The 17,614-nt window shown below is 44.7% G+C and overlaps 1 protein-coding gene across 6 annotated transcripts in view; it reads left to right on the top strand.

Moving 5' to 3' along the window:
- The window catches only part of PIK3AP1 (phosphoinositide-3-kinase adaptor protein 1), a 118,541-nt gene that overhangs the window by 77,591 nt on the left and 23,336 nt on the right, over positions 1-17,614 (top strand). For 5 of the 6 annotated variants that reach the window (XM_053583672.1, XM_053583667.1, XM_053583670.1 and 2 more), the window contains 5 exons: positions 5,706-5,801; positions 7,188-7,379; positions 9,887-9,952; positions 11,980-12,185; positions 16,086-16,158. In XM_053583672.1, the coding sequence (XP_053439647.1) occupies positions 5,706-5,801; positions 7,188-7,379; positions 9,887-9,952; positions 11,980-12,185; positions 16,086-16,158 (633 nt within the window). The remainder of the gene's footprint in view (positions 1-5,705; positions 5,802-7,187; positions 7,380-9,886; positions 9,953-11,979; positions 12,186-16,085; positions 16,159-17,614) is intronic. The other variant, XM_053583669.1, reaches the window with a different exon arrangement.

Below are 17,614 nucleotides of genomic sequence, written 5' to 3'. Positions count from 1 at the left end.
CCTCTGGTTTACCTGATTTCCATGGCTGCCTTTCTCTAACTTGTTCCTGAATGCAGACCATTCAGGTGGCTCTAAGCCTTTATCAGTGTCACTACTGCCAACCTCCAGCCTCCTCTTGTGTGAATACCCTTCTTCTCCTCCCTGCAACTTTGTCCCCATTACGCTCTTCCAGCCACTCCTTAGATCCTCTGACTTTAGACTCTGTCCTGCAGATTGGCCTCTACCTATGATCCTGGTTGCAGGGAGTAGGGCCAGCAGATTAAAGGGCTTTTGAAATGCCCCTTGATGTTCACTGCTGAGTCACTAATAAAGAGTGTGCTGGGCCTCAGGAAAGTGCCGGGCACATGGGCATGGGACCTCCACATCTGGTCTGGACTGCAGTGGCAGAGGCTGGGCAAAATGAAGGAGCCTGCTGGCTCTGTCCGGCGGATGCTTGGTGTTCAGGAGCCATGATTAAAATAAAAAAAAAAAAAAAAAAAGCACCTGACAAGCCTTGTTTGTGAGTCAAATTTCCATAAATAATTATATTGTAAAGAATTGACAATTCAAAAAAAAAAAAAAGAATTGACAATTCATTGTCTGAACATCTCCCCCTTGCTTTAAGCATGTTCAAATGTAAAAATATTAATTGGGCATAGTTTTTACGAGGTTAAATAAGCACATGAGATGTTTGAGAATATGTATGGAAATTCGCATATTACAATTAACTCATAAGCATTCATTACTCTGGAAGCAGAAGACTTGAGTGCAAACAAAGTTACCATTTAAAAAAAAAGTATAAATCAGGGCGGCGCCTGTGGCTCAGTCGGTAGGGTGCCGGCCCCATATGCCGAGGGTGGCGGGTTCAGGCCCAGCCCCGGCCAAACTGCAAACAAAAAATAGCCAGGCGCTGTGGCGGGTGCCTGTAGTCCCAGCTACTTGGGAGGCTGAGGCAAGAGAATCGCTTAAGCCCAGGAGTTGGAGGTTGCTGTGAGCTGTGTGAGGCCACGGCACTCTACCGAGGGCCATAAAATGACACTCTGTCTCTACAAAAAAAAAAAAAAAAGTATAAATCACATCCTGTTTTTTCAGTTGTTCTCTGTTTAGGACATTAGCCTGGGTATAGAATTAATATTAAAAATGATAGCGCCTGTGGCTCAGTGAGTAGGGCGCCAGCCCCATATGCCGAGGGTGGCGGGTTCAAACCCAGCCCCGGCCAAACTGCAACCAAAAAATAGCCAGGCGTTGTGGCGGGCGCCTGTAGTCCCAGCTGCTAGGGAGGCTGAGGCAAGAGAATCGCGTAAGCCCAAGAGTTAGAGGTTGCTGTGAGCCGTGTGACGCCACCACACTCTACCCGAGGGCGGTACAGTGAGACTCTGTCTCTACAAAAAAAAAAAAAAAATGATAGTAATAATAATAACAACAGCATCCAGCATTCATTTAGCCCTTCCTATGTGCTAAACATTTGGTAAGCTTCTCTTTTAATACTCATGACAATCCTATGAGATATATACTATCATTATCACCATTTTACAGACAAGGAAAGAGAAGCTGAAAGGATTTAAACAACTTGGCCCAAGATAATTATGGGCCAAGAGATAATATAACAGCTATCATTTCCCTTTCTGCGTAAGATTTTGACCTTTGGTTGACTTCCTAGCTCTGTTACCCTGGTAACCTGATAAAAGCCAAATGTCAACTATGTTTCTAGGCAACATTGCCTATGATAAAAATGACACTTGATTGGTAAATTGCATCTGGAACTGAGATGAGATGTACAGGAAGTATAAATGCCTGAAAAGGACACCAGTCTTTGAGTTTTCCTGCGGGCAATGACTCTGGCCTATCTCTTGTGGGGACCCTGGAAGCTATGCGTTTTGAGTGGCTGTGAGAAATACTGCTCCTATGGGACATGAGGTTTTCTAGAGGAGTGGAACCTCTTTGCACCCGAGCTGTTGGTGGGGTGCAAGGACTGACCCAAATAAAGAATGCCTCTTGGCCCTGTCCTGTTAGCTTGCATCCTCATCTTTCTGAGTACACTGGTGCCAAGCATGGCCCTTGGTCATCATGTGAATCTGAATGTTCACTTGGACCTAAAAACACGGATTGATGTTGGATTAGTGGGTGTGTAGTGATATAGCCAAAAGTGGGGGAGGGAGTGGAACCTGTGTATTTTGATCCTAGCCCAAGCTTTGAATCATCCTCTAGAAACTCTCAGCAGAGCCTCAATTGTTGCTTCCAAAATCATGCTTTTAACCTCGAGTTAAAGTCTGTTTTTCATAGGTAGCTCTCGGTTATTGTATGCCACCTCGATTATTGTACTCCCATACACCTGTTCCACTTGCGTCACTATAAGGTACTTTTCTTTGATAGTATGAGCAGACAGGAGGAGCACCATGGGTCATCCCCAGGAGCTACGCTAACTTACTAAATAGCTTAGCTTTTGTGGTTCCTCCTCTCCTTTTCTCATTTATTCTTCTCTCTGTTTTAAAGAAACAAGTTTTATTTTGAACTACTTTTTAGTCTTAGAGGAAAGTTGCAAAAATACTAGTTTTCCTGCACACCTTTTACCCAGGTTTTCCTGATAGTAGCATCTTATATAACCATTGTACAATTACTGAAGCCAGGAAATTACGTTGGCAACAATACCTCTAACTTAACTACAAACCATGTTCAAATTTCACTAATTTCCCCACTAGTGTTCTTTTTCCGTTCTGGGGTCCTTTCTAGGATTTAATAATACATTTAGTTTTTCCTCTCTGTCTACTCCAGTTTGTAACTGTTCCCCAGTCTTTCCTTGTTTCCATACTTTTGGGGGGCTCTGATCAGTTATTTGCAGAATGCCCCTCACTTTGGGTTTGTCCGACGTTTTCTATGATTAGACTGAGGTTATGAATTTTTTTTTCAGAAAAGAATGCACCAAAGACATTCGCATTTATTTTTTTTTAAAGCAAATACAAAGACCCAGTATACCAGGTTTACTTTTTAACCTAACCTTAACATTACATATTTAAACAACTGTCAGAACTTACTAAGATGCCAGAATTCATGCACAGCTAGAAAACGTCCTTAATTTATAGTAAACCAGAAATCGATTACCATTAATGTGTTAATATCTTTTACTACTAAATAGTGAAAAAAAATGAAATTATTTCTGTAGAAGATTCATCCTGCAGTGTTATCTTGACAGCAGGCTGACTTGGCTCACGTTTCAGACACAGTGGAAAAGCAGGTCCACGCTGGCGTTAGTGCACATTCTTCTGGAAGCTATGTGTTTAATATGTTTAATAAAAAAGCAAAATGCATACAGAGATTTAGAATAATTTTAAAGGCAAATAAAAGGTCCTATTTAGCCGGGCGTTGTGGCGGGCGCCTGTAGTCCCAGCTGCTTGGGAGGCTGAGGCAAGAGAATCACATAAGCCCAAGAGTTAGAGGTTGCTGTGAGCCGTGTGACGCCACGGCACTCTACCCGAGGGCGGTACAGTGAGACTCTGTCTCTACAAAAAAAAAAAAAGGTCCTATTATATGGTCCCAACAATAAACTCGAAAGTCTATGACAAATATGGCTCTGATGAGCGGTTTATAAACACTGAGATTAGGTACAGTGATGCTGAAAGTTGAGTTCATTTGAAATCTTCAAAAAAATGTTCCTGTTAATCCTCAAATGATGTTTGTTACAGTTAACATTTCTGTTAAACCTGTACATTCAGTCACTTGTTATCCAAGCACAGCTGCTCCTTACCATTTATTGTCAGGGACTTGAGCTGCCCGTCTTCCTCAACTTCCACTCTTCCTGGACCATTCTCCATGATTCTCTTTGTAGTGATCTTTTTGCCATTAACTATTTTTGTAGAAGTTGATAGAGATGTGAAGTTGCTCATCCCACTAACACCAAATGATGTGGAAGAGAATGAAGTGAGCCCCCCACCCCCCGGTGATCCAGCAACCTGAGTGAAATAAATCCTGTAGGAAATCCCACAGAAAGTCCTGTCTCAAAAGAAAAAAATTTCCAAAAGATGGAAATCCAGTGAAGGCAGAGAAACATGACCCTGTTCCTCAGTTTTCGCTTCCTCGGAGACCGCTCCGATTCCCAATAAAGTCCTCAAATGCGTCATCAAAGATGTCGAATGAAAACGGGCCCCTTCTACCAAAAACTTCTCTGAAGACATCCTCTGGGTTACAGAATGTGAAGCCAAACTCAAATGGTTTCCAAATGACTTCCACCTCCTCCAGCATTTATCCTTCATTGTTGGATAAATGAAGAACTTCAAAGTGGATAGTTTCAAAAGATGGCTGGATTTGGGGTCAGGTGGCTGGGATTAAAAATTGAGGTGAGGTTAAGAGAGGAGGGAGGTGAAATAGGGTCTTGGTCAGGTAGAGGAGGGTCCTACGCTCAGCAGAGCTCACACCTAGAGAGTTTATCTTCCTTCCCAATTTTCTAACTCCATGGGGAAAATGTTCTGTGAAAGACAATTAAGTGAATTTAAACTGAAATTCTAAAATAAGTGAAATTTTTTGGCCTTAAATTTTTAAAGAATGAATTAATTGCGAGTCCTTATCAGAAAATCTCTCTGCAGACTGTTATACAATTCAGTGGTGACGATAGTGGGGATATTTATTTACTCTGGTTCTTCACTTAGAATCACAGGATTCTGAACTAGAAGAAATCAAGGCATATCGTATTCAATGGAATGTGTTTTCTGTGTTAGGAAACAAACTGTTTTTTGGATGATAAGGTAATACAGACATGATCTGAAACATGGCATTTCTTTATGTTTTGAATGGGCTGAAAAAACTGAAATATAAGAAGATGGACAGTGGAATAGCTTTCTCCATTTCTTGTCCCCATCTATTAGTTCCCAGGAAACCACTCGTCTTAATTTCTTGTATCTCCTTCCAAGTTTCTTCTTATATATACAAGCAAATGACAAAAATAGAACCTTACTTTGCCCCCTTTAGGTAGCATCTTAATTATCTAATATGCTGGATATTTTTGAAGATTTGAGTCTTCAGATTTATCAGAATCTTCAAAAATAATTTATTTCTTTTTTTGTCTCAGATTTTAAAAAGTTGAATATTATGGTCCCCATTGCGGTCTCCTGTTAACCCCTTCCAGAACTGAGTTGTCCTCCCTCCCTTTCCGGAGGTAACTACTACCAGGAATTCAATCAACACTTAACCATTCCCAGCATGTTTATATACTGACTACCTATTTATGAATCCATAAATAATTTATAATATTGTTTTGTAGGGCTTAAAACTTTACATAAACAGTATCATCCTATAAACATCTAACTTTTTCAGTCAGCGTGTCATTGAGATGGAATTACATTGACAGAGGTGACTTCAACGCATTCTTTTAAACTGTTGTAGAATGTTCCATTGTTTGAATACATCACAGTTGCTCACTGTTGTTCCTGCTTCCTTTTCCTTTCTGTATGCACAATTCTATGGTGTAGATATTTAAAAATTGAGCCTATTCTTTCCAATGCCAGTGAGCAACTTTTGAGGCCTGTGGTCAAAGAAAGGGCCTGAGGGTTGTGACTGTTGCTCTACACTTACTGGGTGTCTTGATTGAGTAGCTGGATGGAGGAAGGGATGGATTGATGGATTGGCAAATGCTTGAATTTGGTAAGCAAGTTGCCAAATTGTATACATCCATCTGTGAAATCTCCTCACCTGTGTAGAAGAATAATGTATCAATTCTTTGTCTCTTTTTCTTCTAGACGTTGAGATGCTTCAGGCCAGTACATCTAGTCCCATCCCTGGTGGTAGTTTCTGTCGGACCACTAAGGACTCTATGATCCGCAAATTTTTAGAAGGTAAGTTGTAGCTACGAGCAGGAAAGCAAAAAAAAGGAAGAGAAAGCAAAAAAAAAGGAAGAGAAAGCAAATGCCAGCCATTGCCTGGTTCCATATGAGGGTTGTTCCACTCAAGGGATGGTCTGCTACATACCTGGCGTATGATGTGGTTGTAGGCACTCTGTTTCCCTCCCACCTGCCTAGAACCACCAATCAGCCCATTACAGGCAGGCCAGAAATTCCTGCCATTGGACTGCTCATTTGGGTAAATGAGTTGCCTCTGCCAAGACCTCTTTTAAAATACATGTATCTACTTTCATTTAGCCAAAATGTATTATTGAGTACCTATCATATGCAAAGCACGGTACTGGATGTCAGGGCTGGGGACACAAAGAAAAATTACATATGATCAGTGCCTTCAGGAGACTTTACTTTCCAGTGGAGGGGAATATAAACAAGTATCACTAATTTGCAGCTGTGTTGTATAGTAGCTAAGAACACAGACTCTGATCTAGTCCCAGTTTCCTGCTTTAGTTATTCAACTTTAGGCAAGTTATTCAACTCCTCGGGGCCTCAATTTCCTCAGTCACAAAACGAGATGAATGTTGTGAGAATTAAGTGGAATTATTACACTGTAGGTCTCAGAGCAGGCCAGACACATAATAAACAGTTAATAAAGATTTGTTACTGTTGTTATTTTTAGTATTGAAGGTATCAAAGGTGGAAGGTATTAAGTCGTATGGGTAATTTCTTAACCCTGTCCGATTGTTTGCAGTTTAAGATGGGGTCTGTAGATATGGAAAGCAAATACTAAGAGGAAAACACCTAAAGCAGTGGTAGATGAACCACAGTGTGGCCAACTGCCTGTTTTGTAAATAAAGTTTTATTGGGATACAACATGCCCATTCATTTAGTACTGTTTATGGCTGCTTTCATGCTATGAGGGCAGAGTTGAAATATTTACTATTTGGAGCTATAAAAATATTTCCTGGTCTCCTGCTCTACAACTTACTGTTTCCGTGAGAGGGAAGCCCTGGGAATGTGTTTACAGCCCTAGGTGAGAAGTACCACTTTTACTGGATGGTAGGCAGCAGATGCCCCACCTTTCTTACCTCTGACAGCCAGGGTTTCCCCCAGTTCTAACAGGATGAGTAACTGAATCTCAGCAGTACAACTGAGGTGATAGAGCCCGGTGTGCACATCCTTTTACTGCATGGATGGTGGCAAATGAAGGTGATGTCTGTTTTCCCAGCTTTGCAGGGTGTTCTGGGTGGATGACGTAGGAGATGGTATTTGCCAGAGGGAAGTACTGAACAGATGGACTGTGGTCACTCGCTCTGTTCTGTGACTAGCAGTCACCCACTTGGTTTGGCCACTGCTTTCAGTCACTTTTCTTTGTGTTTCTAGGCAACAATGGGGCCAATTTGGAGAGACAGCTGCACCATCCTGGGCAGGAAGAAGATGTTTATCACATGGTAGATGATGGTGAGGCCTTTTCCATGGACCTAGCCAGCAGGCCCCCTGTCCCAGTGCCCAGGCCAGAGGCTGGTGCTTCTGGGGCTCACCAGCTGCCAGATAATGAACCATACATTTCTAAAGGCAAGTGTGTCAGGGAATGATGTCTTCAGAGGATCTCTGAAGGAATTTCCTGGATTGCCTGGCTTTGTGGACCATTGCTCAGAGACTGTCCTGTCCTGAATGCTTTCTAGCCATCCACAGGAGATAGGGTCATAGCTCAGGGAAGATTCTGGAGCTGGACTAGCAGCAATGATTAGAGTGTTGTGGGCCTTCTTGGAGGCATTCATGCACAGTGGCAAAAACTTAGGTAATCAAGAGCCCTGAGAAATGTTTACCTCCTGAAACCCTTCTTATTATTTTTAATTTTTAATATCTAACATGTGCCAAACTCTGCCAAGAGTGCTTTGTCTGGAGCATGCCATTTAACCTTTATGATAACCTATTAATTAGGTAAGTACCAGCACTATCCCCATTTCACAAATGACTAAATAGCGGCTTACAAAGGTCACTCAACCACCACATGGCAGAGCCAAGATTTGAACTCAGGGAGTCTGACTCCACAGTTCTATCTTTTAGTCACTATGCTAGGATGACTACCAACCTACATTATTAAAAATTGTGTTTTGACTTATTCCTAATTGTCCCTGGGACATCAGTTAGGTACTGACGGCATTGTCAGTTTCACTCTCTTTTAGAACTTGACTGTATTAATATGGTTACAAGTACAAATTGCCAGATCTATGCTCCTGAACTACATTCCATCTTTTTAAAAAATAGTATAACAATGTTGTGGAAATTGTGGCAGAAGGAGATCATAAATGGGGGAAGGTAGTGCTTAACCAGAATCCCAGGTAATTAAGTTGAGGTTGCCACGTAAATGCAGGATGCCCAGTTAACTTTGAACTTCAGATAAATAGCAAGTAATTTTTAAGTGTAAAACTTACCACGTACTGTCTGTGTCAATGGCTTGCCATCTCCTTGGCACATGCAGACACTCTTGATCCCCTAGCTCTTAACGTTTCTGTGCTCACCAGCCAGATCCCACCTGTCAGTAACCTGTGTCTCTCCGCCTACGGGCTTCCTCTGCCATCCGGAGCCCTTTCTGTTTTCTCACAGGATGGGCTGGGGTGTTGGGGAATTAACACACGTGGCCATTGCCCTCAGTGACTGACAGCAGGTGGCAGATGACTGCCTTAGCTTGCTTGACCCACAGGACCTTGAGTTGCACATCCTGCCTTGCTCCAGGGATCCCCATCTTGCCCACAGTAACAACTTGCTTAATAACCCACCACGTATTGCTTCGTCCACTTCCCGGTCTTACCTCCCAAATAGACCACTTGTTCTCAGTCTTTGTCTTAGGGTCTGCTTCTGAGGTAACGAAAACTAAGAAACATACACATATATATTGGTCATTCCTAAAGGGCAGAGGTAGTTTTGCAGTATTGATGACATATAGGGAGGCAGTTGGACAGAAGCAAGAGTGATTCTTAAAGAGCCCAGATGGACTTTCCAGAAAACTGTGGAGAAAGGAAAGGAGACAGACAGGAGAGGACAAAAGAGGCAATTTCTTGGAGGCAGAATACGTGGCTTCATCCGTCAGCTCTTGTATTTTCCAGTTGTATAGCATAGGACATTGGGTAAGTTATTTCACTCTTTTTAGCTTTAGTTTCCTCATCTATAAAATGGGTATCATAATAACACATGTAGGCATTAATGTATATGTCACAATAAAACATCATAATATTCCGCCACAGCATCATCATGAGGCACAGATGAAATACTACCCGAGGAAGTACTTTATGAACTGTGAGGCTCTGCCCAGACGTCACTGGGGCTGACTAGCAGAGCTGGCCATGGTGTTGCTGACTATCAGCATCCATCTCAAGGTGTAGAGGTGAATAACGATTATAGAGCTAACAGAGTGCTCACATCGTCAGGCACTGTTCTAAGTATTAACTCAGTAAACCAATGAAGGTGTATTATCATCCTCATTCTATAGATAAGGGAGGGAGGCAGGGAGCAGTCAAGCCTCTTGGCTGAGATCATATTGCTCATCAGTGGCAAAGCCAGGATTCAAATACAAGGAGAATCATTCAGAGCCCAGGAAGCCAAAATCAACACGCCATTTTACCACTAAGTCCGCATTAGTCGCGTCTCCATTTTCGCCATTAGCCTTTGTGACCCAGGCCCTTGTGAGTGACCTCATCTTAGTCCCTTTGGCTCTGTGCATGCTTTTGTACCTGCTGGCTTCAGGTGCGCAGGGATCTGGGCGCCAGTTCTTGTTCCCATCACCCTTTTCTTCAATGATCTTGTAAATGTCGATCATGTTCTCTGGCCGCCTTTGTCCTTCGAGGTTTGAGATCTTGTCTGTGTGGTCTGTCTTCATTTGATAATTCCTGTTCCTTCTTGGTTGCCTCCTAGAATTTTGATTTACAGAACCTCACACAGTGATCCTAGGTGTGGATTCATTGTTGTTATTTTTTGCAGGAAATATTGATAATTTTTTTGGTAAATATATTAAAATATTTTAAAGCTCTTTAGAAAGATGTCTGCCTTGGTGTTTACTCAAAATATTCTTTCTGTCATAGTTTTTGCAGAAAAAAGTCAAGAGCGGCCTGGGAATTTCTATGTTTCCTCAGAGAGCATCAGGAAAGGTAAGCTGGGTGTTACATGAACTGGACTTCTGGGTCATAAAAGTGTTCATATTTCAGTGATTCCCAAGTGTACCAACAATTTCTTGGTACTAAAAAGATTGAAGAGATACTTTGGGGTGGAGAATCCTTTATTGGTAGTAAGAGAGGAAGAGATTGGGGCACCCTAGAATATTGTACAAAGTTATCATACAAAGGACATTAAAATAGCAGAAAGTGTCTATAGAGCACAGAAACGTGTGACATTGGGGTTGATGGCAGCAGGAGGATAGTAGGCGGCCCAGCAGCTGGGCTTTCCCTAATGATACAGCCTATTTACTTACCCTATCTATACTAGCTAACCTATACTTTCATTCAAATTTTATTTAAAAGATATTTTGCTTGCCATTGGGTAACAATGACATCTCATTTTCCTAAAAACTTTTTTTTTTGAGACAGAGCCTCAAGCGTCGCCCTGGGTAGAGTGCGGTGGCATCACAGCTCACAGCAACCTCCAACTCCTGGGCTTAAGAGATTCTCTTGCCTCAACCTCCCAAGTAGCTGGGACTATAGGCGCCTGCCACAACTCCTGGCCATTTTTTTTTTTTTTTGGTTGCAGCTGTCATTGTTTTTTGGCAGGCCTAGGCTGGATTCTAACCCGCCAGCTCTGGTGTATGGGTTTAGCACCTTAGCCACTTGAACTACAGGTGCTGAGCCTCCTAAAAACTTTTTAAGGGAGCTTGAGAAGCTGAATGCTCTTTTTTCCTTTGATTAATTTCCTGGTGCTAAACAGACATTCGGTACTGTCCCATTGAGGACTCTTTTGAAAAGTAGCCAAGCACCTTCTAAGCATTTAAAGGCATGCCCCAAGGACTTTGGGGAGGGAGCCTGAAACTGGTGGATTTGTGCATTTTGTTTTTCCCTCCACCCTATCTCCTAATACCCTTAAAGACAGCCTTGGAAAGGGCAGGACTAGGAGATGGGCATGTGAATGTGTGTAGACAGATGAGTGACTGGTCAGGCAGAATGGTAGACAGACTTCTTCGAGGCTTTTTCAATACCCACTGGTGAAACCATCTCTCCTTTCACTTCTTGTTATGTCCCTGAGTCACAATGAGAAATTTAGAATCAAGTTAGCCCATGTGACTTGAGTAGGAAAATGTCAAGTTGTCCTCTCATGCCTCAATGACCCTATCATCTCTGTAAGTAGCTCATTCCTCACAGAACTGGAGTCACAACCTGGAGAACGAGGAGCTTGTCTTCATATTTCCTTGGAATCTCCAAAGCAAATAGCTATGAACTTGTAACATGGAAAAGAGGTTGGCACAGGGACAACAAGGATAGCCAGTTGGTACCCGGCACCTGATTTATGTGTTTAAATCAGATATCTGGTGCTATTGGACCTGGGTCACAATTCCATTTGTGTTCCAGTCTCATGGGGCATTTCGTGCCTCTCAGTCCACAGTCATTGTGCCTCATGCTACTCAGAGGGCTGGGAGTGGAGCTAAACTCTTCCTCTATATTCTCTTCTGGGAGTGGATTTACATTTAAAGCAGTGGCTCTCAACTGAGCATGATCCCCCCATCCCCCTTTCCAGTAGACATTTAGCAAAATGTAGGGACACTGTGAGTTGTCATAACTAGGGAAAGAGGTGCTACTGGAATCTAAAGGGTAGAGGTCAGGGATACTGATGAACGTTTCACAGTGCACAGAACATACTTCCATAACAAAAAATTACCTAGCCCAAAATGTCAATAGGGCCACGGTTGAGAAATGCTGGTCTAAAGGCATCTCAATAATGACGGCTTGGGGGAGTCAGCAGATTTCAAATGCTGCAGCCTTGTCTACTTCAGTGTGACAGGCTTTGAAATCATTAGCTGCTTCCTTCTCCACTGATTCCATGTCAGATTTACCCCTTCTTGATTCTGCATGTAATTGTTCTTTTGAGACATGTCCTCTTGATCCAATGACCAGCTTGTTAACCTCACTCCTCCGGTCAGCTGTTGCCCAGTGTGGGGAGCTGTCATGCTGTTTCTTGCCATCTTTTCCAGAGCCACCTGTCAGACCGTGCAGGGACAGGCCCCAGTCCAGTATATATGACCCCTTTGCTGGGATGAAAACACCAGGCCAGCGGCAGCTTATTACCCTCCAGGAGCAGGTGAAGCTGGGCATTGTGAACGTGGACGAGGCTGTGCTCCACTTCAAAGAGTGGCAGCTCAACCAGAAGAAACGCTCTGAGTCCTTCCGCTTCCAGCAGGTAACTGGCTCTGTGTGGGATCTGTTTAACGTCTGTTTCTCCAGCAGACAGTGGAGGAGGCTGGGCCATGTGAACATTTGTGCGTTATTGTACATTGGTGAATGTGTATCTTTGTTCCATTCCAGGGGCTGGGAACCTGCGGCCTTGAGCCCACATGTGGCCTTCTGGATCCTTGAGTGTGGCCTTTTGTTTGAATTCAAATCCTAAAAGGCTTTGTTCTGCAAAGTTTGGATTTGGTCAATGGGTCACACTGGGCATCTGGGGGGCCACAGGCTCCCTACCCTGTGTGTTTCCCCTGAAGCTTTTCCAGGAGCTGGGTGCTGTGAGGCTGGGGGTCAGCAACCAAGATGAACCAGAAACCCCAATTCTGCCACTGCTGCTTCTCTCCACATCTGGTTCTCTACCTTTGCTATCTAGCTTATCTAGCTTTTCTCTTTAAAAAAAAAAAAAAAGTTTCTGTCTCTACTAGTGCCAAATCCTCCACACAACTATTATAGTTGAGAGCTCAAAGAGAACTTGGAAAGCTCCCAAGAAATAGAATTAAATGAATAAAACGAAGTCCAGATACAAAGCTACCCAAGTTAAAGCAAGTTGTGCGCGCGCGCACACACACACACACACACACACACACTGCGTTTCCATGCGCATATATGTAAACGCAAAACAAAGATCTAGAAAGGGCCAACCCCTGCCCACACCAGTGGTTATCCCTTGAGAAAAGAGGGCTGTGCTGGAGGAAAGTCCTATTGTGTGGTTTGCAGCTGTTTGTGAGAATATTTATTTAAGTCTGTATGTGTATGCCACATACACTTACAAACCATCAAAAGAACTCAAACTCAACCTTAGGAAGCATGTCCCTAGGTCCTATACCTTCATATTAAAAAAGAAGAAAATTGGGCCCAGGTTAGGGGACATGCACAAGACCACCACTTGGGCTTTTTCTCTCTACCCCCCGCCCCCACTCCAGGGCGCTTCCCAATGGTGTGTATTCTCCCTTCCAAGGACCAGCCAGACCTGACCCTACTTAGCTTCCACGATCAGACAGGATTGGGCATGTTCAGGGTGCTGGCTGGAGACCCTGGTGTGTGTGTTCTAGTCTCTGTTCTCGCAGGCCGGGATACACTGGCTGTCAGGGCAAATGAGCAAGCAGCACCCTCCCCACCTGAGATGGGAGCCTCGCCTTCTGGGAGTGGATGGAGCAGTCTAGAGCAGGGACCCGCTCAGAGAGCAGCATTTGTCGGGCTCTGACAGCACTTTGTGGGCCTCTGTGCTAAATGTGGAGTAGACCTAGTCTCTCTTACCCACCACAGCATACATGTGCAGTAAATATTATTCCTTCCATTTTACAGAAGACAGAGGCTCAGAGAGGCGAACAGGCAGTCAGGGTTCAAAGCGGTCCTTTCTCACTCCAGAGCCTGTGCTGCCTTTCCTACGTGTGCTTCTGCCTTCTTCGTGCTCCTTAAGATGAGGGGCACCCACTCTGCCAGGCGCCTCCCTCCCCCTGGGGTTCTGAAAGATGGGAGGCCACCTGTAGTGCAAGAAGCAGGAAGCCAGGTCCCTTTCCTGCAGGAGTCCAAGGGAGGTGGACTCTCAGTCTTGCTGAAAATAGGCTGATTTTGGACAAATAATGATTACAATGACTTTTTTTCTCCTTGCCAAGTTGTACAGCCACGTGGCAGGTTGTTAAGAGCAGCCAAGGCTCTGGAGTTGGCTGCCTGAGTTTACATCCTTGTTCTGCCACTTGCAGCTGGGTGACCTTGACCTCATGTGCCTCCATTTTCCCCCCTAGTAAAGAGAGAGAAATAAGCCGTGTAAAGACCTTACTGTGCCTGGTGCTTAGTAAATACCTAATAAATGTTTGCTATCTTGGGTGGCCCCATATACCGAGGGTGGCACATTCGAACCCAGCCCCAGCCAAACTGCAACAAAAAATAGCCGGGTGTTGTGGTGGGTGCCTGTAGTCCTGGCTACTCAGGAGACTGAGGCAAGAGAATCCCCTAAGTCCAAGAGCTGGAGGTTGCTGTGAGTGTCACAGCACTCTACTGAGGGTGACACAGTGAGACTCTGTCTCTGAAAAAAAAAGTTAGCTATCTTTCTATGTTTATATCCAAGAGGCTTCTTCCTCTCCCAATAACTTGTCCAGAACTCCTGGGTAAAACAGATAACCAGGGTTCACATTTAACATGGCAGAGAACCCCAGCGCAGGGGTCTCACACTGTTCTGTGCAGCTCCCTAGTACTTCCTGAGTTCGCCCATCCAGGGCTTGGCGGTGCGGAGACCATTCCCGGGGAGCCGGATCCTCCTTTTCCTCTGCCTCTCTGTCCCCCCTTCTGTCACTGTCACGTCTGCCTCTCACAGTGGGCACTGTCCACCTTCCCTTCGGCTCCTTCTCTGTGCCGTCTGTGTCTCCTGTTCTAATGTCCAGCCACCAGCCTGGTGTGTCCTCTTGAGGCGCCCTGAGCCACCCCTCTAGGCTGCTCGCCTCTCCCTGCTCAGTGCACGGACACCTCCCAGAGACTGAAGCCAGATGTCAGACTCTCTCTGTCCCTTCTCCCAGGCTCCCTCGTGTGCAGTCTGCCCCGGGCCGTGGTTGGTCTTGCTCAGTGGTGTTCTTCCTCTTGCATCTGTTCTAGTCTCTCCATTTCCCAGCCTCCCAGTGTGGCTTCTGTCACCTACATCTCTCTGGCATACTGCATAGCGTGTGTGCGGAGTCTCGGCTTTCTTCCAATTCTGTTAAGCAGAACTATAAAGTGGTGACCAGATCACATCGTTCAGGGTTCCCTGCAGCTTCCTGGACAAAGCTCCCTCTCTTTAGTCTGCAGTTGCAAACCAACTACCCCTGCAGTTTGGCCTCCTTGGCTCCCTCATGTGAACCTTTTGCCCCAGCTAGATTGTCTGGATGTGTTCCCTGAAGCATCTTTTCTAGAATGCTCAGCCACTTAGCCTCTAGGTTATTGTTGTTGATTGACTAAAATAGCAACAATCTCCACCCTCACATATCTGTTCAACATTTATTGAATACCCACAATGGACCAGATGGCAGGATCACAGAAAGGTACAGGCCCTGGTCTCTTGCTCTTGGACAGCTCACAGTATTTCCAAAGAGGAAATATGCACATGTATACATGCGTGCGTACATGTGCACACATACTTAAGAAGGCGCATAGTCCAAGTACCAGATAGTTGGCATGGACAGTCTCTGAGGCCTGGAGCAGACTGGGAAGGCTTCAGGGAGAAGGTAGGCCTTGACCCAGGCTGGGAAAAGACTTGTGAGGAGGAATCACCACCCCTCAAGGTCAGGAGAGTGAGGTGACAACACGGTCTCAGAGGCAGGAATGTATGTGGCATATTTGTGAGCAGGTAAGAGACAGGCTTTCTAAGGAGCATACCTGGGAGAAGGCAGTAGGTTTTAAAGCTGAAATAGACCTGGGAACCAAAGGGTTTGTAAAAGGACACGTTTTGGGGGCAGAGATATCTTGTCCTCGGCTCAAATTCCATGAGTACTTAGATTTTTCTGGGGGCCAACTGCAAATGCATAGAGCCTCCTTTGCGTGTTGAAATGTTATTGCATATTGGTTCACGTGCTCTGATACTACTCTTTGCTGCTACCCTTAGTGTACATATCCCTCCAAGACACTAAGATTTGCTTCCATTTTAGAAAATTGCTGGTTAATAGAATTCACTGCCTATTCAACTTTGTGATTCAATACATGTTTAATGAACAGGTTTATGTGCTTATTGTTATATATAAAATGGCTTATATTAATTAAAAAAAAAAAGAAATGTTATTGCAATGTGATATTCCTTGCAGACAGCTAAAATCAGAAAGAAACTCTAAAGTTTGGACTCCATACATTTTGGTATATACTTGAAAAATAAACTAATTTTTTTTTTTTACAGGAAAATCTTAAACGGCTCAGAGATAGCATCACCCGAAGACAGAAAGAGAAGCAAAAGTCAGGAAAGCAGACAGGTATGTGGCTTCCTGGGGCGCTGCATTGTAGGGACATTGCTGTCATCTGTTGTCCTTGACTTTCCTTTTCATGGTGGCCCAAGTGAGCAGACCACTTGTTCAGCATCCACCACCCTGTTACAGATCTGGGTCCCCCACTAGACTGTGAGGGCTTTTCAGACAATGGTTTTGCCTTCTTTATGCTGTCAACAATCTGGTGCCTGGCACATAAGACATGCCCGGCAAATGCATGCATGGATGGATTCAACTCTGCATCTCTCCACCCTCCTATTCAAAGAGGGTGGTGATACTTTTTCTCCAGGCACCTGACTCTCCCCTTGGCAATTAGGAAGACATATATTTTTTTGAGTAAAGAAAGGTGAAAACCTCCTTCAGATCGTGTCTGTGTTTGAGTCTGATGGAGAGTGGCATCATCAGCGTCCATATCATACACTGTGGGCCCAAGGGTTTGCAATAGCAGGATGTGAATGCCAGTGGTGTACACTGTGGACTGGGCCCTCTACTCCCCTTGACCCGCCACCCTGTGCCACCACCCTGAGCAAGGAAGGAGTCATTGTTCACCCACATTGCACCTTACCACTGAGTGCTTCTGGCTGGGTGGGCCTCTGTGACTTACCCAGTCCAGCCTCATAGCAAGAGGAGCTAGCAGGAAAAGGCTTGAATGGAGCCCTGTTACATAAATAACTAAGGTGAAATCTAGCACTGGACAACTTCCATAGTCTGTCTCCAACTGTCGTTAACAGCCCCACCTCTTATGAATTTGGTCAGGCTGATACCACCCAGGTCTCCAAACAGGACATCTTCCTCTCACCTGCCTCCTGCTCAGGCCTCTTCCTTCTCACCAGTGTGAAAACAGGGCTGCAAAACCCAGCCGTGGCAGCCCTGGGCAGTGCAGCTTCCTGTACCGCTCCAGGCCATTGTATTCCTTCCTCATTCCAGCACCTGTAAAACCTGGAATCCTTTCCATTCATCTGGCACTTCTCTTTTTCTGCCTCTGATTGCTCCAACCTCCTTCCTTCCTTCAAACCATCAGCAATCCCCAGAGATTCTGCCTCCAAATACACATCCTACATCTGATCATTTCTGACCACCTCCTGTGCCACAGCTGCAGCCAACCCACACTGTCCCCTGCCTGGACTCTAGTGCAGTCGCCTCTTTAGATGACTTGCCCTGTGAACTCTTGTCTCTCTGCAGTTAATCCTCCAAAGTTCCTCCAAGCTGTAGTGTTAAAAATAAAAAAATCAGGTGACTTTACTCCCTTGCTCAAAGCCCTGCAGGGGCTCTTGTCCCACTCAGGGTAACATCAGACCCCTCCCCGTTACCTCTGCAACCCCAGGTGGTCTGGGCCCCGCTCTCATCCTCCATTCTCATCCAGGCTGATGCGTGCTCCAGTCGAGGTGGACTATTTTTTGTTGTTCTAACAAGCCCAGAGCATTTCTCCCCTCAGGCCGTTCCC

Source organism: Nycticebus coucang, chromosome 3 (genome assembly GCF_027406575.1).
Source record: "Nycticebus coucang isolate mNycCou1 chromosome 3, mNycCou1.pri, whole genome shotgun sequence".
Lineage (NCBI taxonomy): Eukaryota > Metazoa > Chordata > Mammalia > Primates > Lorisidae > Nycticebus > Nycticebus coucang.
This window is presented reverse-complemented; position numbering and strand designations above follow the sequence as displayed.